Raw genomic sequence first — 26,650 nt, 5'->3', positions numbered from 1 at the left:
CGATGTCGTTTGGTCATCATTCTTATCATCGCTCTGGTAATATTTTCTCATCCTTCTGTGGTAAATCTTATTTCTTGTCATCGTTCATTATAGATATCCTTAATCATCAGAAATTATTGTTTATAAGAAACTTCCACATAAATAATTATATACTTGAATTGATCGTATGGTCATTATTGCGATGGATTTTATTTATATCACAATAATGGTCTGGTCTGCAATAATTGATTGATGAGTTCAGAGGGAAGTCACTCGACTTATCCAATTCTATCGATTTGTTAGGATTTGATATGATTTTGATCCGATACGCACACAAAGAACTGTACATAGGACTCAACGAACGCCTCACAGCGCCTTGGTTGGAAGAAATTGGAGGGTATTTAAAGAGATTTCAAGTTTTTTACGGAGTCTCCCACTAGGTCGGATCCCTTGACTTACCGCAAAGATCAACTATTCCAATTCACCAATGGACCTTCGCGGGCTCCCACCTGCAGCCTTGAGGCAGTCCAGAGTTGCTGAATCATTTAAGTGTACGTAAAAAATCTTCAACCGCAACTTATTCCTTTTCACCTTTGCTATCTTTCAAAAAAAACTCATCAAAAGCGACATTTACATCATGTTTACCTTCTATGCCGACACCTAAAAGTTTTTTCTTTCTTTCGAGCTGGTCTGAGGCTCAATTAATAAATAGCAGTATCACTGATTTGTTTTCTTCCTTCTGGTTCACAAAGATATTTTGGAATCAGTTCCTCCAGACGTCAATCCATTCGAATTCGGGCACGAAGTCATCAACAGTCTTCGATTCCCCAAGGTCCCACTTGCGACTTGCGTCGTACTCTTCGTCTTTTCAATCATTCATTTCCTCACCTTTATTGTTTGTCTCGTCATACTGCTACGCTTCATCTTTCCCAAATCAGCTGCGCAAAAAGCCAAATATGGATGGTTGTTCAGAAGGATCTGTGTGGAAGATCGGGACGGGAATCGGGGTATGTCGACGTCTTGTTTACTTTTGCTGAAGCAAGTGATATCCAATCAAGAGTGAAGCTAATCCTCGGCATTATCCTGAAACATGGATGCATTTCCCATGATCGGATTAGTGGAGACCACAGCGCTCATCTTGCCCAACAGTGGACCTCTGATGGCAGGCTTCCAGATACTGGCGAGCAGTGCGGCGCAAGCAGAAATCTGGCTCACTTTGGCCTCCTTTAAATCTTACGACTTGGCTCCCAAGTACAGTTTGTTACTCTGGTCAGTCTGAAAGCCATTTTTTTCCTTGAGTCACCCTGTATATGATTTCTTGGAATTTGATAGCTAGGTTCACAAAACTAAAACAGATGTCACGGTCTTTTTCTCCTTAGGCTCTATATATCTTGGGCATTGACTTACTACGGCTTTTGGGTCACGGCCTGGGCCTCAGTCTACACTAGGTAAGTTGACCACTAAAAAACGTCTGGAACATGTGCGTATGACAAATACCAAAGGAGAGAGATATCTAAATTGTGACCTTCGACATTTTTCAAAAACAGGCTGTATACCCAGACCGCGTACGCAGAAGCAGTCAAATCTTCACCTTATTACATCTTCAAGCCTCTATTCCTCAATTGTTTCTTTCTAGGCGTACCGGCTTTGGTCACTCTTGTTCAAGTCGGACTTCTCGCTTGGCACATCACGGCTTTCTGTCATGAACGCGACATCTGGTCTGACCTAGTCAACTCACTGAAGCAAGCAGCAAAATCGTGGACAGCCTTAAATAAATCTACCAATGCCGCCACCGCAATTTTGAGCGACGGACTATTCAAAAATGTCACTCGGGATCGTAATGCAATCACTTTGGTTGATCAGACACGCGATGTGACACGGATGGCCGCTAATGTAGCGCACATCGACGATGAGCTGATCCGAAGATCACAAGTGATGGCCTTTGCTTGGGGTGTGTTCCTTCTGATCACTCTAATGGCGAGTCCCTCTAATTTTACAAACGGTAGCAAAGCATGTCAAATTAGCATAGCTAAGTGGCAATTACTTTCGGGACACTTTTTAGATCTACGCCGCGGCAACTTGGTCATTGATTTCTCTGATCAAGAGCGCTGATGTCGAACCAGTTCGTCGGAAACGAAAGATGCAAGTAGGTTTACTTGCGCGACGCAGAAATGTCTACACTGAAGATAATGGAACAATACCTCTTCATAAGGAAGAGGCGAGATTGCTTCGTCGAGGGTTGCGTCAGTCCCTTTTTTACTTTATCATAGTCTGCAAATGTAGATCATATTCTAACGTTGATGGGATTGTGATTGATGTCATCTAATATCGAGTTTAGGTTACCTAACTTTACATAGCTTGACAATGACTCTTGCCATCTTGTATTCGACTGTCGTCTGTTTTCTCATGGGCACTCATGCCAAAGCTATTGTGCTCACGTGAGTATCTTTTTCACTGCCTTGTATAGAGTGATTGGCAACCCACCTCAAAACTTTCTGTTCATTCTCCATGAACACTTTTAATCTGACTCTGGCGGGGTATTCTTAATCAAAGGGCACACTGGCGTGGATTAGGTTCATGGCTATCTCTGGCCAGCGGAATCTTCATTGCCATCGCAATGTCGTTTCAATTTGTAAGATTTGTTCTGTTTCTCTACGGTCAAGACTTCTTTGTGGAGAAACATTCTCATCGCGTCACTTTTGATGTTTCATCACTGGTACCGCAGTGGCGCGTATGGGTCGATCTAGACATCATCATACCAGTTCAAGACCCACGGAAGCAATATGAACATGACTCACAAGACATTCATATGCAAACAAACACAGAAGATTTCACAACGCCTTGCATTTCGAATGATTAAATCTCTAGTTATCCTCTTTGATCATCGTATTTATCTTGGTGTTTGTGTTTTTAACAATCAAGTTGAGTATTCCACATCGCTGGGATTAAAACCTTGATCAAACTTGACCGTCATTTGAAGATAAAATTTCTTGAACTGTCTCTTGTTCTCTTCATTTGCGAGGACAAAAGAGCTTTGTGGACTAGCACAAGGATATATACCAAAGTTCTGCATGGATTGTATACATATAATAGATCATAATCATAGGCCTTTATATTCATTTATTACTCGTCCGTCTTTCGTTTCTCATGTTCTCAAGGTGCACGTATAATGCATTTCATTTCCATCTTTGGCATCATCTCTATAAAGTTCAGTCCTCTCCTAGGCTCATGACACTGGTGTCTGGTACGGCTTGGTTCTTATCTTTCTTGACATTCTTTTTACTACCATTCACATTGATCTCGTTCTATGTTCACTCTCTTGAACTTCTTGAAATTTCAATTAAATCTTACAAGAATTTACTCCAGGCCTGTCACCAAACCAACTTCAGTCCAAAAAACCATCCAAAGATATTCTTGAAAGACATTCTGATGAATTGATTAAAGTAGACATTTGCAGAATAGCTGTACCTAAAGGCCATTTCAAAATTTGAATTCCATCCCAATCAGTCTTGGACAGCCCATTTTGTTATCTTTGGGGGGGACAAGATCCCTGAATGGTTTAACAAAAAATCACACATTAAATAAGGACAATTAAGAAAATTCTGGTGAGAATTTGTATTCTGCAAAATTTGAAGTGTTGGTTTGGTGAAGTATGGTTCAGTTTTGCAATTTGAATTGACAGAATTCTGATCAGAATGTGCTTCACTGAATGCGCCCTAAAACAAACTTAACAAAGTGAATAATAATGGAAGCATGGGAATGGATGGTAAAACAGACATGTAAAGAAAAACTCAAAGACCAATCTTAGGGAAAAGGTAAAAAAACTAGGAATTCAAAGACATGAATTGTGATAAAGAGCTAATGAAGTCTATGAAAAAAAATGCCACAATTAAACATAGTAAAACTTGACCCACAGGTTAATAAAATTTACATCTCCCCAGTTCAACTTGCAAGGTATCAGTCAATTTTACTGTTTGACAGTTCAATTTTCAACTCATAATTGCTCCTGCAAGTGAAGCTGTTTGTAAAACTATCAGATCCTGGTCATACCTAGCTACTGTCTGTTTGCACAATTGAGCTCCACAAAGAATTACTTCAACAAGATAGAGTGCACTTTGTTTTATAGACATGGCCTAAGCAGGGCTTGCCTTTTAGGTCACATCTGCTACTCCTAACAAGGAAACTCCCACCAGATCTATCAATGAGCGCGGCTTTCGAGTTATCCATAATTTCCAGTTTGAAAACATGACAGACTAGGTACGAAGCAACAGGCACAATGTCATGAAAGAGATATCATTCCATAACCATTTCAAATCTCATAAGAACAATTTTTTTGATCACCTTGATTTAGTATGAAGAGATCATACACACACACACTCAAGCACACATGTTAACTATTTTTTTACAGCACAAAAAATCAATCAACCATCCAACCGCTCCTCCAATCCCGACTACATTTTCCCATCACATTTTTTTTCTATGACAAACTAGAGGAAGAAAGAAAAAAGAAACACTCTCGAAATGAATGAAATGCTTCGATCTTTTTTTGACAAATCATCAACATAAAAAAAGACGTTTACAATTGATCATCTCGCATCGAAATCAATTTAACCTAGTAATCAACATCTTAATAGCAGGCATATAAGTCGTAAGTTCTTCTGATTTTACTCCTGAAGTCAAAAGTGAAATATGTAATTGTAAAGCGTGTTGAAGATTTCGAGATTCGATAGCTGTGATGGTAAGGACAAGGTTTCCAGAAGAAAAAGAAAATCAGACCAAACGCTCTTTTGCATAGATACTAAAGTTGATTCGATTCTTACCTTTAACGATATCTAATAACTCATCCACAACCGCTTGTGGTACAGTTTCACAATTAAGTCCATCAAATAATACATTTAACCTGCGTTCTGTATCATCTACCATTTTCTTTTGGTTAGGCTTTATGACGTTTTGTAAAAAGTATGAGAAAGGATATGACAATCGCATCAGAGATTATTCAGCTAAGATTGCAGAAAACAGATAGCTCACCGGTAAGCTTTGTCTCATCTGTCCAATCAGTCTATTTAAAGCTACATAGATTGGCTTGCTATGTTCAGGTATGTGGGTTCGGTCACCCGCAGCTAACATTCAGTCGAAGAGTCGTCAACATCTTGATCTTTCAGGAAGAAACAGAGGATTAGACATACGGTATTTAGATTTCGGTGGCTCAGGCTTTGGTGGAGCAGCACTTGCAGGTGGTGGATTAGCCCTTTGTTGTTGACCAGGAGGCGGTACAAATCCACCAGGTCTGGGAGCATTCATGATCCCATTGTTCGGTCCAGGTGCGCCATAGGCCATTGGTGGTTGACCAGGAGGGCCTGACATCGAGCCTCGGCCTTGTTGTTGAGGATACCCGGTAGGTGGAGCATACGGTCCTTGTTGTTGAGCTGTATTCGGCATGTAACCACCTTGAGCAGCTGTTGGCGAGTATGACTGCGGACCAGGCTGGATTCCGGCTGGAACTTGAACTCTTGGAGGTACATACGAACCAGGAGTTTGATTAACAGAGGCAGGTGGATTACCAGGCCCTTGAGGTCCCATAGATTGAGGATATCCTTGAGGAGCTGGGGGGCCGGTTTGTTGACCATAGGGACCAACGGATCCTGGACGTTGACCGTACGGGCCTGGCTGACCATATTGTTGTGGTGTTTGTGGGACACCAGCAGGATAACCGGCTCTGGGAGGTGGTGGAACGTTTGTAGCATGCCCTGGTGTGCGAGTCCCTGCACGTGGAGGTAGGTTAGAGACACCGGGCGATCCTTGCGGTGGTTGATTGTAGCCTTGCATCTGGTTATTGTATTGGTTGGGACCGGGAGACATGGTCCGAGAGGCATTCGGGAACGGAGAGGAGATCACTTGTTTCGCAGCGGGGGGCGGAATTGCAGCCTTTCTCGCTTGGTTAACAACTGGGGCATCGTTCCATCCTCCTGCTTCACCAATTCGTTGACGAGAAGCAGGCGGAGGAGGTGCGGTGCTCGACGCTCGACTAGGAATGGGAGATGTGCCCATTGGAGCTGGGGGTGCCGGAAAAAACGAACTACCTTGCGTCGGTGCTGTCGGCGCATAGGTATTAGTCGTGTTTGGTTGACCGTAAGGGGCGTATACATTCGGATTCGCGTATCCGCCACCCATATTCGTTCCTGTGTTGAAAGCAGGTTGCTGATTGTAAGCCGCATTGGGATAATTGTTCTGAGCGATGGGACGGTCGTAGGAACCGTAGGCTGATTGAGCGTTGGTAGGTACCTCACTAAATGGTTTGTCTAGTGGTACAGTAGCTGCAGTGTTGGTTGGGGTCTTCTGTTCGGGCTGTAAGATTGGGTTTGCAATAATTGAAGTCAAACCAATCGATTTGGCGAGGCGCTCGCGGGCCTGAGATGGAGCAGAGTTGTTGGTTCCTTTGTAATCTAATGGAGTTTGTGCAACAAATCTCAATGCTGTGTTTACCAAGCCCTGTGAGGCTAACAACTCAGCGTATTCGCAGTAGCGATCGTACAATGCTGCCAATTTGTAAGTTCGAGCTCCAGAGTTTGCCACCTCAGCAGATTCGGTTGGTTGAGCCAAGTCGATATCGATGTAATTGATGGCGCTCTGGAATACAGTGACCTTTTCAATGAAGGTTTGAAGAACTTCCACATGAATACTTGATTTAGACTTTTGATCATCTGCGCCTAGATTCTTTACTTGAGCTTCTTCTTCCTCTTCCATCTGTTCGATCCATATCTCAACAATCTTTTCTAATTTTCCTGCAGCCAAGTAACACAGAATAGCGTTTTTGCGATATTCCTCGACGGTGTTTGAAACAGAACTAGAATTGTTGTCGGATGAAGATGCAAATTGATAAGCGAGCCTTTGTCCTAATTGTTCAACTAAGCTAGAAAACTCTTCCTTCTTCGCAAACGTGCACAAGACCACAAAGATTTCTTGCCACTCAGCCAGGTCAGCATTCTGAACCACATCGATCAAATCGTCCATCACAATTGACTGGTATAGTCGTAAGTATGGTAAATTGGGTGTCTGTTTTTCAAAATACGCCTTTTGAGCTTTTTGGAGCAATTCGGGACCACCTCGAACAGCCAGTAAAATCGCATCGGCATATCGTTCCGTCGACAAACATAATGACACAGCACTTTCAAAGTCGCCCACAACTAGCGCTCGGGTGATAAGACGTTCACCTTTTGATTCCTCGTTGGGGTAGATTTGGAAAGTGTTGGCGCGGATGTTCTCGGAGATGACTGAGGAAGCACGCGACCCAATCGTAGCACCCACGGAGGATGCACCACCAACTCTTGTGAGAATATGGTCAGGCAGTGCGGCAGGTCGTCCAGATCGCATTGAGCTGTAGAAGTCGACCGAGGCAGCAGTTTGACCCGCTGCATTTGCGTTATCATCACCAAATAGGCTAGGCTCGGTAATTTCGGATTCTGCTTCGGCAACCTTCGTTAAATCTGAGATGGCGCTTACGCTAGCTTCAGAAGGAGCAGCATCTGCTCCACTGGTGGTGGTCTCATCACCTTCATAAGGCGCAGATAATCCTTCTGTAGGTGTGTCTGCGAACGTCACCAGAGGCTCGCGGGGGATCGAGCCAGCGTCGGAACCGAAATTATCCGTGATAGGTGCAGGATGGCCTATCTCACTAGCCGAGCGGGAAATCGCATCGGGACGTTTTGACGACTTGTAGACTTCGATCTGACGCTCGACTAAATCCTTGATTTGCTTTTTTGAGAAGCCAAGAAGGCTGACAAGTTCTTCCTTCGAATTGGTCTTGAACAAGGTCGAGAGTAATTTCCAGCTTTGTACTTCTGTCGCAGACGCAGTAGATGGGAGCTGATTGGTTCGTTCTTGACACAGGTTTTGTAAGTTTCGTTCTTGACTAGCGTTCTCCAACTTGAGAGCGCGTTCGACAAGAATGGGCTCGGTGACAACCTGTTTGATCTTGACCGATGACACGACTGTGGACGGTTGCGCCGGGTCGACCATGGCACCTTGTACTGGGGCTGGTGCCACCACTTCGTTGGACAGCGTGACAAGTTTACCTCCGAATGCAAACGTCGCAGAGACAGGCCGTTTGTGCCATTTGGGCGCTCGCTTCAAGCTCACAGCAGCTTTTGCGCTGTTTAAGGCCAAGATACCCTGGTCTCCAAAGATATCACTACCATCTGCCGGGGGTACATTAAGCTGCGGCTGTGAGATATCGGATTCGTCGCCGGTCGATTGGAGAGAGTGGATCGCTATGCGGCCGTCAAAGGAAGCGGTTGCTACTAGATCAGGGTTTTTGGGGCACCACTCTGTCTGGAAGGACCAGTTGCTGCTGGGTGCAAGCTTCAAAGCGGATAACTATGAGTGAACTCATTCTTCATGGCATGGACGGACTATTGAAAAGAATTAAACGTACCTCTGCCACAAGATCTCCGCTCGTTGGATTCCAACATATCGTCCTGCAATCCTTTCCACAACTCACTAGCAAGTCGGAGTCTTGCTTGCACCAAGCAAGGCTCAAAATCCCCTTTTCGTGACCTGCCAGTACACGTTCGGGTGCACGTGCATTCCTGAGGTCCCAAACAAGCACAATTGGCGTGCCATCATCCTCAGAGGCGGTGGCTAATTTTGTGGGCTAACAAATATGTCACAAAGTAGTGAGCTTTTTACTTATCAAGTATGAGCGTAGTGATCGGATTGATTCTTCGGTGACACTCACGTTTTCAGGATGCCAAACAACGGAGCTGACGCTACCCGGTCTTCCACCCTGGGGGCCCATCCATTGAGCTCCGTATTGAGGTCCGCCCATCATCCCGGGTTGATTTTGAGCGAAGGCGGGCATTTGGTTTACTGAACCACTATAGCTAAGAGTAGCGACTTCTCGTCCTTTCTGTCCATTGGCCTCTCGAATATCCCAAACTACGGTATAACCGTTGTTGGATGATGCTGCAAGTACAGATTGTACTACGTGATTCCAGCTCACCGAAGTCACATCGTCCAAGGAGCGGGAAGGGGGAGGAGCAAATGGTTTCACCGGGTTATTGAGATCCCATATGAAAACCTGGGTATCAAAATAAGGTGGTAGTGGAGTGAATCAGTAAGTCTGAGAGGGTGTAACCGTATGGTAGAGAACGTCATTAACCTCTCCTTTAGTAGCACCTGAGGCCAAGATGTTATTTTTGATCGGATTGAAATCGAGACCTTTGACGGGACCAGTATGATTGGTCATCTTGTTCACCAAGGATGCTTCAGGGCTGAAACAATACCGATCATCGAAAAGAAGATCAGTCTTGACAACATTGTAAGGTAATCAGATTGACATGTTCTTTACCCTTCACCATCCAAGATTTTCAGAGGGTCCCAGATATCCAAGTCCGCATTCTCCATTCCAGCAGCAATGACACCCTTTGGTTTCAAGCCAGCTGCATTGCTCCAAGCCAATCGATTGAACCTGTTTTGTATGGAAAATGATCGAGATTATACTTAGTCAGCAATCGTCCAAAGTAGTACCACCTTATTACAATTTCTGAGATCAGTAAAAAGTGATTTGTCATACCGTGAGCTGACTACCACTTCGCCTAGCGAAATGGCAGACTGTGATGAGAAAGGAGACCAGATTTCGAGTTTAGAGTCGGAACTGAAGGTCGAATCGAGTGCACCACTAGCAGTACCGGTGACCAAGAGAGGTACGTTGAATTCGACCCCATTCTTGCCATCTTGATTGTTATTGGTAGAACTGATAGTAGGAGATGATGAAGAGGAAGGGGAGTTTGAGACGGGAGATGAAACAAAAGAAGCAGGAGACCAAGCAAAGGTAGCGGTACGAGGTAAAGAAGTATAACGCATGATTTGATTTGATGTTGATAAGTTGATTTGATGTTGATTTAGTTAAAAATGATAAATTGATGATGATTGATGGTCATGAAGCTGAGTTGAGTAGTAAAGTGATGATGACGCTGTTTACCTACTCTGAGTCTCGATCAAGTTCAATCGAAGCGTGGAACTGGCTGGCCGCTGATCAGAATTCAACTACAATTCACACTACAGTCATATTTACATACAAACACATTACACATCACGCAAATTATCTCTCTATCCTCACGCGGATGTCCTATTATAAACATCACCAGGGTGAGGGCTCTTTCATGATGGGCATCTCTCAATAAACTCAACAAAGTTGAAAATAATTGTGCTTTCAGAGCTGATTTGGTTTGCTTTTGTGAAGTTGGATTGCTTATGTACAGTCAAACCGGAAAAGCTTGACCAATTTTGCCCGCAAAACTCGAGCAAATTGGCGGGGAATTGGTGGCAAGCTTTTCCGGTTTGACTGTATGTCATATCAGACTTTATCACAGACCAGAAAGATAATATTCCTTCACGAAACCAAAGAGGTATCATATTCAGCATTCATAAGTAGAGAATGAGATCCGCACTGTGGGATTCATATCACCACAATCTTGTTCGCAGGAAGGAGAAGTACATTCAAGATCCATAGAGTACTTCCAGGAGTGTATTATGGGCCGGCTACTTTGTTTGTGGCACTCACCACCACATGTATGAAGTTGGACACCATCAACACTGCAAAAATGTCTTTCCTTATAGTTTTTTCCAAGTTGCATCTAGTGGTGTCTAGGCTTGCAAGACCATTCCAATAAAACCAGTAAAGTATGCTTACATACCAGGGATCTAAATGTGTTGGGACTGATTGCACTAGATGTGAGTCAATTGAGGTATCAGGAGATACAAAAGATCCTAAAATGATGCAGAATGATGTTCACATCAGTTGAATGATTCATTGATCAACAATCATCAAATATTCTGAAATGACCAGATTCTACACCTCTGATCTTTTCTTTTCCTCTCAGAAAGTTTGATCTTCTGTGCTAATTGTGTTATGAGCACTTGTCTGTGTATGATCAATCGTGACAATGGCAAAAGAGAAAGCCATCAATGAATGAACTACACCAGTGCTCACAAATGCAAAGAGTAAGAACATTAGTACAATGTACTCTCCATCATTAATACATCATTCAACAAAATAATGCAATACCAACTTGCAGCTTCCCTCTCAGACAATCAGTAAATCATTCCATAGACAAAGCATTCATTTGAATGTCCGATCTGTTGAATAAAAAAACAGATATAAAAAACCGAAGTTCCTCTAATATATTATAGTATCCATTCTCTAAACAACCAAAAATGAAAAAACTCCTCCCCCATAATTTATACACACATAACAAACACACGCAAAACAAACAAAACAGAGAAAAGAAAAAGAAGATTATTGAGACATATCATAAACAACCGATGAAGATTTGCGAGATGAACAGAGACAATAGTGTGAATCTGATTGACTAAATTCACTTTTGAAATTTTGTACATTTTTTTTTCGATGAGAAGTAATCCGGTCCGCGATCCATCTCACGAGACTTTGAAGAACATAGGAAAGATGATCAAACTACATCGACACAGAAACAAGAAGCTCAAGAAAGAAAGAGAGAAGTGATCTAAATGGGATGATCGAAAGATATCAGTTAAATACTTTATGATCTGATTCGAAAACTTTTCATTTAGAAACTCACCTTTTATTAGAATTTAAATCACAAACAAGTCACCATCACAATGACCACACCATACCATATCATCCCCAAGATTTGCTCTTGTAATAGGTCGGTTCATATCCATGGATAGATGATGAGGATGGGGCTTTGGGTCAGAACTAGCACTGATCGTACTCCGAGAGGAACTTCCAGGAAAGTCGTTGAAGCCAAGTTCTTCCTCCATACGAGTTTTAAGTAAATTCAAACTTTGTTTCCTCTGATGTCGAGTTTTAACCGAAAGAGACCTTTCATCGATCGTATCAGCAAAACTAGATGAAGCTGATAATCCACTTGGTCCGGCTGACTGACTGGCGCTGGCAGATGGGGAAGTCGGAGTAATTGAAACACTAGGAGGTACACGTTGATCAGGACGCCCTAATTCATCGGTGAGTCTTAGAGGAAGGGATGATGCTTTGGATTTGAGAGCTTCTTCGGCGCCTCTCAATTGGTCTTGAAGATCGCCAATGCGTGTCAGCATTTCATGAGACTTAGACTCTTCTTCGAACACCTTAGTCTCTAAATTCCGGATTTGACTGCGTGCATTGGAAAGGTCCATTGAATGTTGTTGTAAGATCGAATCAAGGTAATCTTGGTCTACGTGTCCTGATTGATTGACCAATTCGCCCTGTGTTCGAGTAAGTTCAGCTCTGACAGATGTGACTTGATCTTCCAGCTCTTGGATAGTATTGATATATTTGGCCGATTGGGTTTGGACTTCCGCATGTGTGCGAGCATGAATTCGAGCCTGTTCTTCAAGCTGTGAACTTACATTGAGGAGTTCTTCGTCCTTGATCTGCAGTTCTGTTTGAATGCGATGAAGTTCCTGCTTTTTCTCTTCATTGGTTGATTGCATTTGACGTTCGTTGGTTGTTGTCAAGGTTGCGATCCGTTCTTTGAGAGAGTCGATTTCAGCTTTGGTTTGAGTTTCGGAAGTCTGGAAGGTTTGGGATTGTTCTTCAGATCGCTGCGCAGAGATTTCTAGTTCCTTTTGATGATCTTTCAGTGCACCATTGACCGCCTGTAGCTCGGTTGTCAGGCGACTGATTTCTTCAGTTTTTGTCTTCGTGTCTTGTTCGGCAGCTTGATTTGATTGAAGCAAGTTGGTCTTCGTTGATTCTAGTTCTTGTTGACTTTGTTTCAGTCGAGATGAAAGTTTATCGATGAGAGTAGTTTGATCTTCAAGCTTCCTTTCCAACTTCCCCTTATCGGCTTCAGAGGTTTGCAGAAGCTGCTCTTTGGTCTTTTGAATTTTATTCTTTTCATCTTTCATACCATTCAACGCCTTCACCGTTTTTGCCTTCTCATCAGTCATCTTCTTTAACGCATCCTTCGAGTCGGCTTGGGCCTTTTTCATTGCTTTCAATTCATCATTCAACCGATGAATTTCACTCTCTTTCACTTGATCATTCTGCTCGAATTCTAGTTTAGTTTGACTCAAATCACGTTTGGCTGACTCTTCTTCATCCTTCAAGTTTTGCAACTTTTGTTTCAAATCTAAAATCTCTGTTCTTGATAACTCTAATACTCGATTCTCACCTGCCTTGCCAGCCTCCATTTCTTTGATCAAGACACTCTTTTCTTGCTCTAGCTTCGCGATCTCTTCCTGAAATTCTTTTACATTTGCTTGGACCTGGCTCAGTTGATCGTCCTTCAAGTCCATTTGTTTCTGTTTCGAACTAACTTCGTTTTGTAGAGCAGCTAGACTTTGATTTGTTTTCTCTCGGAAGTTCTGGAGGTCTGAGGCGGCCTGTTCTTTGGAAAGCGTCAAATCTTTGAGGGTCTCATTTGCCGTGGAAAGTTCAGACTCAAGTTCTGTGACATGGTTCTTGGTGGCGCTTAGATCTTGTGTAATTGAAGACGACTTTTGCTTTTCTTCACTGAGACCGGAACGCGAATCTGCCAGCTCAGCTGACAATTGACTGGCTTCTGATCGGAGTTTTTCAACCAAGAGATCAGTTGATTCCAAGCGAGCCTGTAGACTCTCAGTCAAGGTTTTCAACTCATGATTAGATGCTTCTTGGGTAGCTATTGATCCTTTCAATGACTTGATCTCTTCGTTGGATTTAGCTTGAACAGTCTGAAGCTCGGAATTCAACATCTGGATGGCGTCCTCTTTGGCTCGGATAGTTTCCGTTGTTCGAGCCGACTCTTTGTTTGCAAGATCTTCTTTTTCAACCAGTTGGGCGCGTAATTGCGCGACTTGCTCGTCCAGAGTTTGGCAGCGTTCTTCGGATTGAGACAAAGAAGCCTTTACAGATGTACACTCTTCAGAAAGTTGTTGAAATCGAGTTGACCAGGTGTCAACTTCGTTTTTGGCGTCAGCGCGGGCTTGTCGTAACAGCTCGGCGTTTTCAGTAAGCTCTTGATCAAACTTAACCTTGGTCTCAGCTAAGTCGGCGGACAGCTTCTTGGATTGTTGTTGGGACTCTTGCAGAAGGGTATCTTTTTCGGCAATTTCAGCTCTCTGTGTTTCAGATGAGGCTGCCAAGTCACTTGCTTCGGATATCTTCAGTTCGAGGTTGCGCTGAATGTCTTCAATTCGATTGTTTGCTGCCGAAAGTTTTAACTCGAACTGGGCAGAATCATTCTTGGATTGCTCGAGGTCAGCGAGTGTTTTCTCGCGCTCAAGACGAAGTTGTTCAGTCTGTTGAATATGCTCATTCTTCCATGTCTCAAGGTCACGTAATTGCTGGTCAGTGTCCTTCAATTGGATTTCAAGGGTTTCATGTTGAGTTTGCAAAGTCGCCAAGCGTTCAACCGTATTGTCCTTCTCTCGTCGAAGGTGATCTTTCGCCTGATGCTCAGCGTTCAGCTCTGCTGAAAGCGTATCCAGCTTGCTCCGAAGGTTCTCTGAATCCTGTACAGTTTTCTCTAATTTTTGGGAAGCTTCGGTCGTATCCGATTCCAATTTAGCGCAGCTCGTCTGTGAGACGTTCAGTTCAGTCTCGAGACGGTCTTTCTCTTTTTCAGTGGCTGAGAGTTGTTCAACTAGCAAGTTAGAGCTTGATTCTTTGTCCTGAAGTTGTTTGGAGAGTGAATCGGTCGATTCACGGAGGCGTGCAATCTCATCCTCCTGTCGAGCGATCGATTGTTCCAAGGTTGACTTCTCACTTTCAATAGTCGAAAGTTGAGTCTCTAAAGCCTGCTTCACCTCGTCGGCAGCTCGGCTTTCAGCTTGCTTCGATTCGAGCTTCGAGCGTTCGTCTTTGAGTTCGTCTTTCGTGGTCTTCAACTCCTTTTCGCGCTCCCGAATCATCCTTTGAGCCTCTTCTAGTTTTTCGCCGCTCTCCAGTTTCTCGTTCGTCAGCTCAACTGTCTTGACTCTGAGCTCTTCGAGGCTTTGTAAAAGTGATTGATTGTCTTTTTGTAGTGAGTCTTTGCGTTCATTGAATTCAAGTGTCTTTTGATCAAAAGCTGCAATCTGTGATGATAAATCTTGGTTGCTTTTTTGAAGTGACAAGAGTTTAGATTCAAGAGATGAAGCGTGGGATTTTGAGGCATCGAGCATGGATTGAGAGCTTTGCAATTCATTTTGAAGAGAAGAATTAGTAGCTTGAAGTTGAGCATTGGAAGTTTGTAAGGCATCATGAGAAGTTTGGATAGTCTCTGCTTTGGAAGTCGACGCGGTGAGTTCGGATTGAAGTGCGTTGATGGTAGTGGTCAGTTTTTCGGCGTTCGCTTCTTTTTGCTTATTCTGTTCTTCAACAGATTTCATTTGATTCCGTAAACGGGATAGCTCGCTCTCCAGAGCATCGGAGTGGGTTTGCTTCATGCGCATTTTGGTCTCGTACTCTTTAGCAATCTCATCTTTGCCGTTCTCGTGAGCCTCGCGGAGCTCGGCTACCTCGGCACAACTTCGCTCGAGCTCGGACTGAAGATGGGTGACGGTCTGTTGGGCGTCTTTGAACTGTTCTTCGACGGATTCCAGGCGGGTAACGGAAGCAGTGGCTTGTTGGAAGTCTTTTTCTAAAGCCTCAGCTCTTTCGGTTGCCAGTTTCTCAGAATCGCCCATCTCTCCTCGTAGCTTCAGCATTTCCCTTTTCAAATCTTCGATTTCACTATTGAGCAGACTTTTCTCATTTACAAGCAGTGTGATTGTCTGCTGCTGGTCGTCGTTTGTACGGAGAGAAGCGGCTTCTGATGGAGAGGGCTTTGAGATGGCATTTGTCCCGTTTAGGTGGGTTTCTAGGCTGAAAAGATATCAACAATGAGTTCGTGAAACTACAAGGATTTTCTTTGAGAGAAGGGACTAACTGGTCCACTGTAGGAATGGGAATTGGAAGCTGATTATGCGGAGGCGCCTGCGCAGAAAGTGTGTCATTCACAGGTGAAACGGCATGCTCGGATTGTGGTGGTAATGTGTCATTCACGGGCGAGATGGCATGCTCGGGTTGTGCTGGTAACGTGTCTAGAACAGGTGAGGTGACATGCTCTGATTGAGCCGGTAATGGTGATGCGAGTGCTCCTTCTTCAGTGACAGGCACGTGGGTACCAGTGGCAGATTCGGCAGCGTTGGCACCGGCCTTCTTCTTCGCTTGAAACTTCTTCAACTATAGATGAACATTCCAAACCATGGATGAGACCAATATAAGAAACATCAGGTTGCGAAATCCGGCGACATACACGGTCCTTTGCTCGAGCTGCTTTTTCAGCACGATCAACATCGGTGTTGGCCATGAGAGGTATAGGTGAAGCTGATTTCCAAGACGAGAATGCAGTTCGATGTGCCTATTGACAGTTATTGTATTGCTAGATCTTTGAAGGGCGAATTTGCATGAGTGAAGTTGTTGAAGAAATGATAGTGGTGGATAGAATTGGTGGGAGTCGGGAGTTGTGAACAAAGTTGGCAACGTAACATTTGATATGTAACGACGACCATTGTCATTCTGTTCAATTCGACTACCGCGGTCCCGGGAACTATCCGGGCTCTCGCATGATGCACCCATCGGCCTCAAGGCTGTGCCAGCCATATCGGAGCAACAAATGTTGCGGAGACTCAGAGGTCGCAGCAGGAATTCAGACTGGTCCCACACAGTCAGAGACCAAAGGAAAAGATCAGAGCACTCAAGAAAGTGATAAAAGTGAGTTCAAGAATCAAGTCTTATTGCTTCTATTTGGAGCAAAGGACATGCGAGCACCAGAGGATTTGAGTCTCTTGTGAAGGTGATCTCAAGGGCATTGGAGTCGTGTTTTGATAACACACATGGCTTGTATTTTTCTGGAAACGAATTCCAAGTGGTCAGAGCCTCGCTCAAAATGGATAGCCATCATAGCAGCCTACACATTGAAAGAATTCTACTGTGGTCCGCCCAGTAAACCCAAGAGATGCACCTTATTCCTCAGGTATTATGAGAAGGAACATCAACATTTGTTGACTCCAAAAGGCTCCAAAATGATTTCCCACCTCACCATAATAACAACCTCTTCATACCAGATCACCAAAACTCGTGTTACTCTGAAGAACTGGTGGTTTCAACACTGGAGCCGGACGTTTCAAATTGAATGATATAACTACACATGTCTCCTGACTCCAACGCACCAAAAATCATGGATTTTTTATGCAGCTTTTTCTTCACACCAACATTATTCACTTCATAAATCAATTCAAAGATGTTTTCAGATACATTCAAGGTTTTCATGTTTGGTAGCTAGCAATAAACACACGAAATTCAGTCCTGAGCACACGGCCGAGCCAAAATGTGTGTAATCCAACCTCCTTGTTACTCATTATTTAATTCAGTACTACTGGATTGAGGGTTTTACTTGAGATATATTTCAGATCACATTGTCATAAAATCGTAGCTAGAAAAACTCCAAGCCAATATCTTGTAATTTGATTGATTATATAAAAATTAATGTGAAAGTGGATCTCAATACTCAACAGAAAACTGATCAAGACCCATTATACAGTTGAGTAATTAAGAATCCTAGTGCCCAGCTTAAGCTAAGACCATCATCCAATGGAATCTCTTGTCCAGATGTAACCCTTTTTAGGAAGGTTTCTAAGACAAATTTAGGATTAACTAGACCATACTGAAGAAATAACAATGTACGATAACCTATTCATCATTTTCAATCCACAAGATTAAATGTTGGTGGATGGAACAGAGTTAGATTGATGCATCACTCAATCAGAGCATGTCAGAAACATACCGTTTGCAAAGCTTTGAGCGATCTCACTCATCGGAGTTCCACCACCACCAGTACTCCTCCATTCTTCTTCAATGAAGTCTTTGCTTCTGAAAAATGGTGTCGCGAGTGTAATGGGGATTACCTATTTGAAAGGAGACGTATTACATCATATCAAATTAGGTTCATCATGATCTTGAGCATTTCACTCTTCCACTGATGAGTTTCCAGTGCCCTTCAGCTGAGATGATAACTTACCTGAATCATATGTATCGCATCTCTCGAATCCTACAAGACGACATCAACAAAGTAAGTTACTGCGTTTTAACGACGCGAAACTTGTCTCAGTGCGAGGTTCAAACTTACTGAGAAGAAGGTTGTATAGTCAGCTTTGTTCTCAAAGAGAATGCCAGGTACTTTATTTGCTTTGAATGACGTTGGAATAAGTGAGTTGTCATCTTTCATCAAGTAATAATTATTGATACTACGCCGCAATATCATCAATTGTAGCTCCACAAGGTCCTGAAGAGTATCATTATGAGTGGCCTCTGCCCAAGCCTTCAAACTGTAAAGAAAACTATCCAGCGTAACGGCGTGAGTTCTAAAATGTGAAAGCCGTGATGATCAGGCACACGATATGTTATCCAATGTATACTCACTTGATATCTTCACTACAGCTTTCTTGATTCTTGCCATCGAAGGAAGGTGTAAGCCCAGTGGCCAGACTGTGTCCCAAGAACCAATCAAAGCAACGAAACAGTGGGAAAAAGCGATCGTGCGCGGTTGGGTTATTGATATCTCGAATGAGGTTATTGATGTAGAGACCAACTTCAGGAAATAAAGTAGGATCAAGATGAACAAGGATGGCAGCCGCATGAATTAAGTATGAGAAATGGAAGTGATGATCTAACAAAGAATTTCAAGTATATATGTCAGCTATCTCTTGTTGGATATCCAAAGAATTGAACGAGGGCGAAAGGAGAGATTTGTGAGATAATACCATTGTAGACTCCATTTCCAAAGTCATCGTACTCATTTCCTGTCTTGAATATACTGGAGCTGATTAGTCCTTTCCAGGTCTGGTCATACACGAGTCTGCTGGCCCGATGTGGTCCGCGAACGAACCGAAGGAAGCTTCGCTTGGCTTTCTCAAGACAAATGGATGTCAGATCATCATCTTTTAGTATCCGTGCAGCAGTGAGACACTGCAGAGCCTGTTTGGCAAACTTCTTTCCTGCAAAATCTGAGAATACGATTTTATGTTGTTCCGGAGACAATTCATCAGCAGGAGAAGATTATTCTCACAGGGCTTGACTGAGAAGTTGGAATTACAATAACTGTCTAAATTTGCTTCAGCCTCAAAATCCACGTCCAATTCCTTTATGAAGATGTCGGTGAGTGTTGTTTTGCAACTCTGTGCCAAAGGACTGGAAGAATCATTTTCATAGATGGGTGTAATACCAAGGTTTTTCGCAAGTCGGAGATTCTCTCGGAATGTCCACTGAGAAGATTGATAGAGTCGCATATGGCCATTTACACGTGATGCAATCGAAATCGGAGGTTTTGTCTCGACGGGTCTCAACATCGCCTCGGAATGATGTGGCAACGCGAAAATCAAAGGTGCTTGAGCATGCGCTCGAGGACCTTGAGAAACTGGGAACACATGAAACCCATTTTTATAAATAATTTCTTTGACTTCAGATCGATAAAGCTCACGTACACCAGTCGAATGAGTATGATCCGGATCCTCTTGGTCCGGAGCTTATGCTTGCCTTATGGACCCAAACGCCTACTCCACGATCATAAACAGACTCTTCTTGGAGACACTGATCTGATGATGAAGATGGACTACTGTAAGATTCGCTCATCTTTACCACTTGAATAATCCCTGACCATATACCCATTGAATGAGCCATTTCTGTCTGATTAACTTGTTGTAGATTCAGATGTGGAAAACCATTGACCGGTTGGGCGTACAAGAGCCAAGTGGACTGGTCATTGTATTGTATACGATATTTGATGAAACCATGGATGTTGGTTTGATCTTGGGTAAGACGAACGATGGCAAGGGTGGATCTAATGATTGGTGTCAAACCAGTGTAGATCATCGTCATGAATGCCGCCCCACGGCAGATGGGAATGCTGATCATGGAATTGTTGGCACAAGAGATAGTAAAGTGTGCCACCAGCTCAGACCAATCGGTCAAAGTTGGTGTCAGGTTTCGAGTATCGAGTTCTCTGGCACCAAAGCACATTGTGATAACCAGTGGATTGAGATAATACTTGACTGGCTGACTTGCACCTGTTGACACTGGTGGACCGAAAACTATATCCTTAGTAGCTGAATGTGAGATTCCAAAGCCCACATAGGGGATCGCATTTTGAGTTGAGAGAAGTGATTGGCCATCCAAGAGAGCCAATGCGTATGGAAGAGGATATATAGGATCAGTTCCCCTTGGGGGTAATATGAGCTGAGTATACCACTTGTTGGTACCAGGCGGGTTGTTTGTCGAAACCCCAGATGGAAGGTTGATAGGCTGTTTGGGATGAAGCCGGCCTCCACCAAATATGTTAGGATTGGGTGGCGAGTTTACTAACTCAGAATCCACTGGGACGAAGAGTGGACCTTGAAATTCATTGGATGGGTGGGGTGACCACATCGTGATATTGCTAAAGAACGTTGGGCGATGATGAGATTGCCTTCCTCAAAAGAACGCACAAGTTATAATTGCCGAGTGGAGTGAACTTCCTTGTCAAATCTCCAAGACAGGAAGAATGAGATAGGTAAGATAGTTTTGTCCAAACTGCTGTTATAAATTATCTAAAATTTCATCCAAGTATAAAAACTCTTCCGTCCACAGCAATCGAAGGCAATAGACAGCATACATTACGCAAATCAAACGGTCACAATGATTACTCTCAACGCTCGGCTCCCTACCCCACCTCCACCTCCAGAAGGAATTCAAGTGATCGAAGCAGTGCGTAACAGCTGTGAGGAGGTTCGCCGCAGGTACAATGTTCAAGTTCGCCTTCCCAATAGCATGGCTTTTGACTTGAGGTAAATACTTACAATGGGTATTAGTTGAACGAAGCAGACTGCGATCAATTCCTTCGATCAATCGATCCTGTCAATTATCAACGACTCTGTAATGATCGAGCCAACGGTCGCCGATTTCCTCTTCAATTCTCAAGTCCACTCGATGAGCTCAATGTCGTTTGTATGCTAGGCCTTTTGAATTGCTTGCACGCTCATCGGGACTTCTTAAGAGAAAAGACTGGCCGTGGCGCATGGGAGGTTGCGTCTATCTTTGATATTCACTTTGTTGGGGATTTTAAAGTCAAGCCGGTCAGAACTGATGCTCATTCTCGGGTGGTGATCATCTTGACGGAGTAGACAGTGAGATATCTGGTGCTAGGAGCTTATCTCGGTTCTTCATCTATACTCACGACAGCTGGAATGTTACAAGCCACAACCTCATCACTTGCAAGCTTAATCTCCCTACCACTTCACGTTGAACGTCCCATGGAGCCTGGATCGCCTATTACAGTTGGTGAACCAGACAAACATGCAGTGGAGCTGGTCGAACAACTAGTACAACTTCTTCATTCGACGGCTCAAGTTCTTCAGCGAGAATCTTGCCCCGATCTTGGAAGCTTTGTGGCAAGTCATGGTCTGAGTGGTGGGGATGGCGATAAGCTTTTACGCTTGCTATTGAAGGCTTTTGAAGGCTTCAGGGACATGTATATTCTCGATGGCCAACGTCAGTCTTCTCTATTTAACATTGATCAGCAGATTGGCTTGTCTGCTCAGATTCATGAATGATTGCCCCCCAGCGGTGTACATCTTGAAGAAAGCATTGTTTTTGGTCGAGTCCATCTCGGCTACCTTTCGTGATCAAACTGGCTCGAAAACCATTCCGATACCAAAGATATCATCTCCCTTACCGATCCTGGCAGACAACGTAGTACCTAGTCAGTAATCTTACACTCTCTGGGTGACATGAATCAAAGGCGATTGTCTGATGTGACCTTTTTGATTTCAGCGATGTTGTTACATTTCAAGCTTTTGAATCTAAAGGATAGCCCCGATCCCGAGATTTCAGCAATTGACTTGGAGTCACCTTCTAGTCTAAAACTTTCTCCGAGAGCCGCAACAATTCTGCGGGCCTCAAGCGTGGCATGCTGTCAACAATTGATTCAACGTGCTCGGGCGATGGCTGTTGATCACGAATGGCTTGGTAGTATGACTGAGGATAGTCTGGATAGTTACTTATGGGCAATTGCTAAAGATGATGCTCAATTGCGTAAACTTGAACGAGTGACAGAGTTAGGAACAGTCATGTATTGACTTGGTAATGCAAATGTATCTCAGTCAACCTCAGTCATTCAAACATTAGATACCCCAACAAAAGCTATATCCACATACTCACCTTCCTATTAGACTGGATTCAATTGAACCAATCCAAGGTAGGTTAGGTCCATCTATATCTCTCTTAGTTCAGATCTTATTGCATCATTGGCTCTATGCCTGCACAGTGTTTATTATGCTTCTGAAAACTCCATCAAGGGTTGTTTTTCTTAATTGTGATTGTTAGTCCGCTAAGGACCTACCATTATCCACACTATATATAAGATAAACATTAAAAGGATTGGCTCGAGTTGAAATTGAAGGCGAATACAAACAGCATGAAAGCTGGGTAAAAGTGTCAATCAAAGCTATGAACATAGGCTGTGATATTGACTGAGTTAATCTAAAAGGATTTGTACAATTAAGGTTGAAATTTGACGACAGTCCGATAATTTTGCACTGATGCAAACACCCTTCCTCATGAATTATACACATTATGTTTTTGTCCCATCGAGTTTCTAGCTGGTTTCGAGTCGCAAGGCCACCTGGTGCATTGGTCGAAAGATTTTCGTGGCCATGTGGGGTTGCTTCATCATTTTGGCGCAGTTTGGGAGGTTAATCCAGTTTTCCCTCCGACTGCTGCTGCCACTAGACTGTCGCTTGCTGTGAAGCATCAGAAGCACACGGTGAGCAAATTCGAGTTCAAACTCCCTAACATTCTTGTTTCAGAGTTGAGACTTACCGGAAAAAAGGGTGGTAAATGCCTCACCCAGTGCCTCAAAGTTTTTCTTGATGACGCTGTGAAAAATGGGATCAAGGTGTATGATTATTATATGCAAACATAGACATAGTATTGTCAGATTTATGGTTGCTTGCAAAATCAACTAAACCAAGTTCATGATATTCCATTGACTCACTTCGCATCATCCGGGGTTTTTTTAATCAGATTGAGAAGTGAGCTAGATGAAGAATGATGATCAGCTTGAAATATATTTGATTCTGTGAATGTGAATTGCTATGACTGCTTCTCACGTTAGCTTTTCGCTACCCTCAGTGGCCTGGGTGACGAATTGTTGAACTTCGGGGGTGGGGTTCACAATGGCCGCCACGATGGCCTTTCGTACTTTCTCTCCTTCAGGAAACGCTTTCAAAACCACTTCAATATGGTTGGTGACCTCAGAAGAATCGGTACCCATGTTAGTCACAATATCTAATTCTTGACCCAGTCCGATTAAGAACTCGAATAAGTCACGAGCCGCCGTTTCAGCAGGAGAAGCAGATGGACCAGTGGCTGTGGTTTTGGAGGCATTTTCAGGTGTAGGTTTGCTAGTATCTGAAGTTACTCCAAACGAGTTTTGGTTGGTTTGTCTGGCTTCAAGTCGATAAGAATGTTGCTCTAGTTGAATCTTTGATCTATTGATTTTAACCGAGTTTGAGAAGACAGGGAAGTCGAAGAGAAAAACCGCACTGCATAGTACGAGAAATGCTTTGGAGGATAACATCAGGAGAATGAAAGTATTGAGCTACAAGGTTGTGTGAGACGTATTTCTTTCGTCAGAAAGACAGCTGTACAAAGGCAAGATTTTTATAGGTGAAGACTGCAAAATAAAATGGCGTAATGACTATGGTGAACATCTATACGGGAAAGTGGAAGAATCTCAAGGGGGCATCATGATCTTAAGTACCAGGCAGCGTTTTTTTCCTTGGGGTCACGAGACTCGATGACTGAGCATTTTTTCCATAGGCACGTTCTCTAGGGGGGAAAGCCCTTACAACCAGTCCGCTGAGTCTGTTTCCGCGTGAAAACTCCGTAACGCAGTCCACTCCTGTGGACACCGGAGGCGTAGAGTGCTCAAGTGTGACCACGAGGGAGGGCTGACTATAGTTTCATAATATGAGGGGTTGTTGATCAGTTTGATCGATTGGGAACCGAGCCTCTGATGAAAAAAGGCCGCAAGATGTCTGGTGGTGGGGATGCGCGATTGTTATGGCCATCATCCAAAGACAAACCTGTCGCTTATGAGACCAAGCCCATGTTTGGTGGGTGGCCGAAGGGGACAACCGCAGCGTTTCATGATCAAGTCTCTGCATATCCCTCAGGAATCCGAAAAACCCCTCTGGATCACTTCCATGTAGCTCTGAAGTTGGTCATACGGACCACATATGTTTTATTGTGCATACCAACAAGTTCATCATTCAACTTTCTTGACGAATGTACTCCGCTTTCACATATATCTTCAAACGATAATCTACGTATTGCAGGGTCTTCGGCGGATGAATTAGCAGAAACAATCGACGGAGGTCGCACGTCGCACCCCATTTTATTTCTCACCTCAAGTAGGAAACGCGGCTCGTCTTTGACTTTCTCTGGGAGCCACGCAGATTGGAGAGAGAGGCATTCTTGATAAAAAAGGGAGGCAATCACACTAACCACGGCGCTTGATTGTGATTGATCAATCAGACCACTCATCAGCACCATCATCTCATCTGCACCCCTGTCCTTCCAGTTAGATTTGATCTTTTATTGTCCATCATCTCAGCCATATGACTTTACTATGAGTTTCAAAGCCAAAGTCTAGGCTTTGAACTAAATCTCTTTGCTCTGATCCAGACCTCTCAGCTTTGATCCAGACCTATCAGCTTTGATCCAGACCTCTCAGCTTTGATTCAAACCTCTTTGCTTTGCTTCAAACATTTTGACTTTGATTTGAGTGATGCAAGGTCTTCAAACCTCTTTTGTCCACCAACTGAATATATCCTTTAGATCAAAGCTGTAAGCTTAGCTTTGAATCCAACATTGAAGACATGGATGTTTACTGACTGACTTGATTGGTCCATTTTCATTCATCTTCTTCAGGTCTGGAACCTCATGATTATATCAATTGTCTCAATTGTCTCAATTTTCATTCTGCTCTTATTCTGTCTATTCCTCATACTGTTGTAATAGAATCTTTTGAACACAACCTATCCCATTGGTGCTTTAATCATGTTACAAATGCCTCAATACCATGTCTCAAAGCAAGCAGAACATGTGCCATATGATGGTTGATAAATGGCCAGAGGGCAAACAGTTTTGAGATTGAGTCACAAATGGAACACACTCTATACCAAAGTTTCTGAGCACACCAGCAACTACAAGGTGCATGAGCTCAGGTCAGGCTGCAAACAGGATATCAAACTGTGAAGGAAAGAGTTCATATACTAAATTAATGAAAAGACTTGAGCCTAAGGTCAAATCATTATGAAGACACATAGGATGATTATGTTATTGATAATGATCATTTGGATGTCATTTATATGTATACAAATCAGTTGAAGTACTTGTTTCTTTCTGGGGTACAAGCCCAACAAAACATAAAACTGCATAGTGCAAAGAAAAAATAAATACACCAAGATCCACAAATGTAGGCAGCTGAGTGTGGAGCTACTGGAGTTCTGTACAAACTGATCCAAGCCACAAGAAAAAGTAGCCTAAATGATTAATGTGATAAACAGCATATACTTGGGTATCAATAGGATGAATGCAAGATAGCTTCCACATGATCAATCCCTGCCACTGAATGGAATTTGGTGAATCAATTTATATCCAAAGTACTCTGGGCAATGTTTGAACATAACACTATGTAGATCACTTGAGTAGACAAGGACAAAGGTATTCAAAACACAGGAACTGTTCCAATAAGCAGATGTTTAACTAGTCAGTGAACAGGAGTCGAGTTATGAAACATACCATGATTTGATGACTGCGTATGGAGTCCAGTCAGCAAACTTGAAAGTATCCAATGAACAGAGCTAGAAAATAAACTGAATGGAGAGATGAGGCAACATTCAGAGATCAGATAATTGACTCCAATATGAGAAAGATATTCAAGAAGCTTACTTCAATCATTACCAAGATGTTGGCATCAAGACCAAAAGTGTTGGATCAAGACCAAGACATCTGAATGAAAGCCTAAAGGATGTTACCAAAGCTCTAGGGATAATGACAACACTGGGAGGAGTGATTGGATCAAACTGGAAGGACAGGAGTGAGGATGAGACAATGGTGCTAAGAATTGATTCAATTGATCAATTGCAATCAAGTGCTGCGTACGGTGTTGGTCTGACTCAGATAAGTGTAGAACTCATCTGGTTATGCTTATAAAATCACCTGTATCACTGTGAAAATAAAATAAAATAAAACCAAATGGACAAGCAAATCTGGATTGACTGTAATCAATCATCAATCATCATAAATAGCTCATTTGCACCACATAGATTTATTAGAATCAGGAGATCTTTAAGATGGGCTTTAGTAGTAAAGAATTGGATCACTTTGGAAAAAATTGTAATCTTTCAAAAGGTATTCAGCTCACTTTTCATCAAACAAAAAGCTGCACTTATCATATGAATATATTGAAAATATTCATAGTGGCCTATCTGAAGTTTTATTCAATTATTCATAAGATTGGAAGTGAATTAAAGAGATTATGATCAAGATGTGTATTGTGGTTTTTGGATGTTTTTGTCATGAATAATTGGTTTCTGAGGCTGCTGACCATTATTCAAAGTTTGTAATTGATCTTATATACTGCCAGGT

At 43.0% G+C, this 26,650-nt stretch overlaps 6 protein-coding genes across 6 annotated transcripts; 2 read left to right on the top strand and 4 right to left on the bottom strand.

Moving 5' to 3' along the window:
• Positions 1 to 1,291: 1,291 nt before the first annotated feature.
• On the top strand, positions 1,292 to 3,330 carry MELLADRAFT_74930 (uncharacterized protein; the record flags this gene model as incomplete). The annotated part of the gene is made up of 6 exons (XM_007410924.1): positions 1,292 to 1,427; positions 1,527 to 1,956; positions 2,042 to 2,222; positions 2,318 to 2,417; positions 2,533 to 2,611; positions 2,705 to 3,330. 5 exons carry the CDS (start codon positions 1,861 to 1,863, stop codon positions 2,837 to 2,839), a joined length of 591 nt encoding a protein of 196 aa, XP_007410986.1.
• Positions 3,331 to 4,581: 1,251 nt separating this feature from the next.
• On the bottom strand, positions 4,582 to 9,840 carry MELLADRAFT_87610 (Hypothetical protein; the record flags this gene model as incomplete). The annotated part of the gene is made up of 9 exons (XM_007410740.1): positions 4,582 to 4,709; positions 4,800 to 4,917; positions 5,008 to 5,099; positions 5,166 to 8,352; positions 8,411 to 8,629; positions 8,714 to 9,055; positions 9,137 to 9,248; positions 9,326 to 9,445; positions 9,551 to 9,840. The coding sequence occupies 9 exons, from the start codon at positions 9,838 to 9,840 to the stop codon at positions 4,582 to 4,584; spliced, it is 4,608 nt and encodes a 1,535-aa protein (XP_007410802.1).
• Positions 9,841 to 11,018: 1,178 nt separating this feature from the next.
• MELLADRAFT_77966 (Hypothetical protein) lies at positions 11,019 to 16,323 on the bottom strand (the record flags this gene model as incomplete). The annotated part of the gene is made up of 4 exons (XM_007410739.1): positions 11,019 to 11,501; positions 11,577 to 15,784; positions 15,849 to 16,144; positions 16,218 to 16,323. The coding sequence occupies 3 exons, from the start codon at positions 16,269 to 16,271 to the stop codon at positions 11,590 to 11,592; spliced, it is 4,545 nt and encodes a 1,514-aa protein (XP_007410801.1).
• A 1,163-nt stretch (positions 16,324 to 17,486) lies between these two features.
• Positions 17,487 to 20,383, bottom strand: MELLADRAFT_87608 (family 81 glycoside hydrolase; the record flags this gene model as incomplete). The annotated part of the gene is made up of 8 exons (XM_007410738.1): positions 17,487 to 17,653; positions 17,748 to 17,868; positions 17,982 to 18,011; positions 18,090 to 18,324; positions 18,383 to 18,629; positions 18,724 to 18,966; positions 19,056 to 19,376; positions 19,444 to 20,383. 8 exons carry the CDS (start codon positions 20,381 to 20,383, stop codon positions 17,487 to 17,489), a joined length of 2,304 nt encoding a protein of 767 aa, XP_007410800.1.
• A 230-nt stretch (positions 20,384 to 20,613) lies between these two features.
• On the top strand, positions 20,614 to 22,302 carry MELLADRAFT_116678 (uncharacterized protein; the record flags this gene model as incomplete). The annotated part of the gene is made up of 5 exons (XM_007410925.1): positions 20,614 to 20,746; positions 20,806 to 21,069; positions 21,118 to 21,484; positions 21,558 to 21,695; positions 21,767 to 22,302. The coding sequence occupies 5 exons, from the start codon at positions 20,633 to 20,635 to the stop codon at positions 22,069 to 22,071; spliced, it is 1,188 nt and encodes a 395-aa protein (XP_007410987.1).
• Positions 22,303 to 23,099: 797 nt separating this feature from the next.
• Positions 23,100 to 23,573, bottom strand: MELLADRAFT_63755 (uncharacterized protein; the record flags this gene model as incomplete). The annotated part of the gene is made up of 1 exon (XM_007410737.1): positions 23,100 to 23,573. One exon carries the CDS (start codon positions 23,571 to 23,573, stop codon positions 23,100 to 23,102), a length of 474 nt encoding a protein of 157 aa, XP_007410799.1.
• Positions 23,574 to 26,650: the final 3,077 nt, after the last annotated feature.

Source organism: Melampsora larici-populina, assembly GCF_000204055.1.
Source record: "Melampsora larici-populina 98AG31 unplaced genomic scaffold MELLAscaffold_22, whole genome shotgun sequence".
NCBI classification, from domain to species: domain Eukaryota; kingdom Fungi; phylum Basidiomycota; class Pucciniomycetes; order Pucciniales; family Melampsoraceae; genus Melampsora; species Melampsora laricis-populina.
Note: the sequence above shows the minus strand (reverse complement) of the source record. Positions and strands in the feature narration are given on the sequence as shown.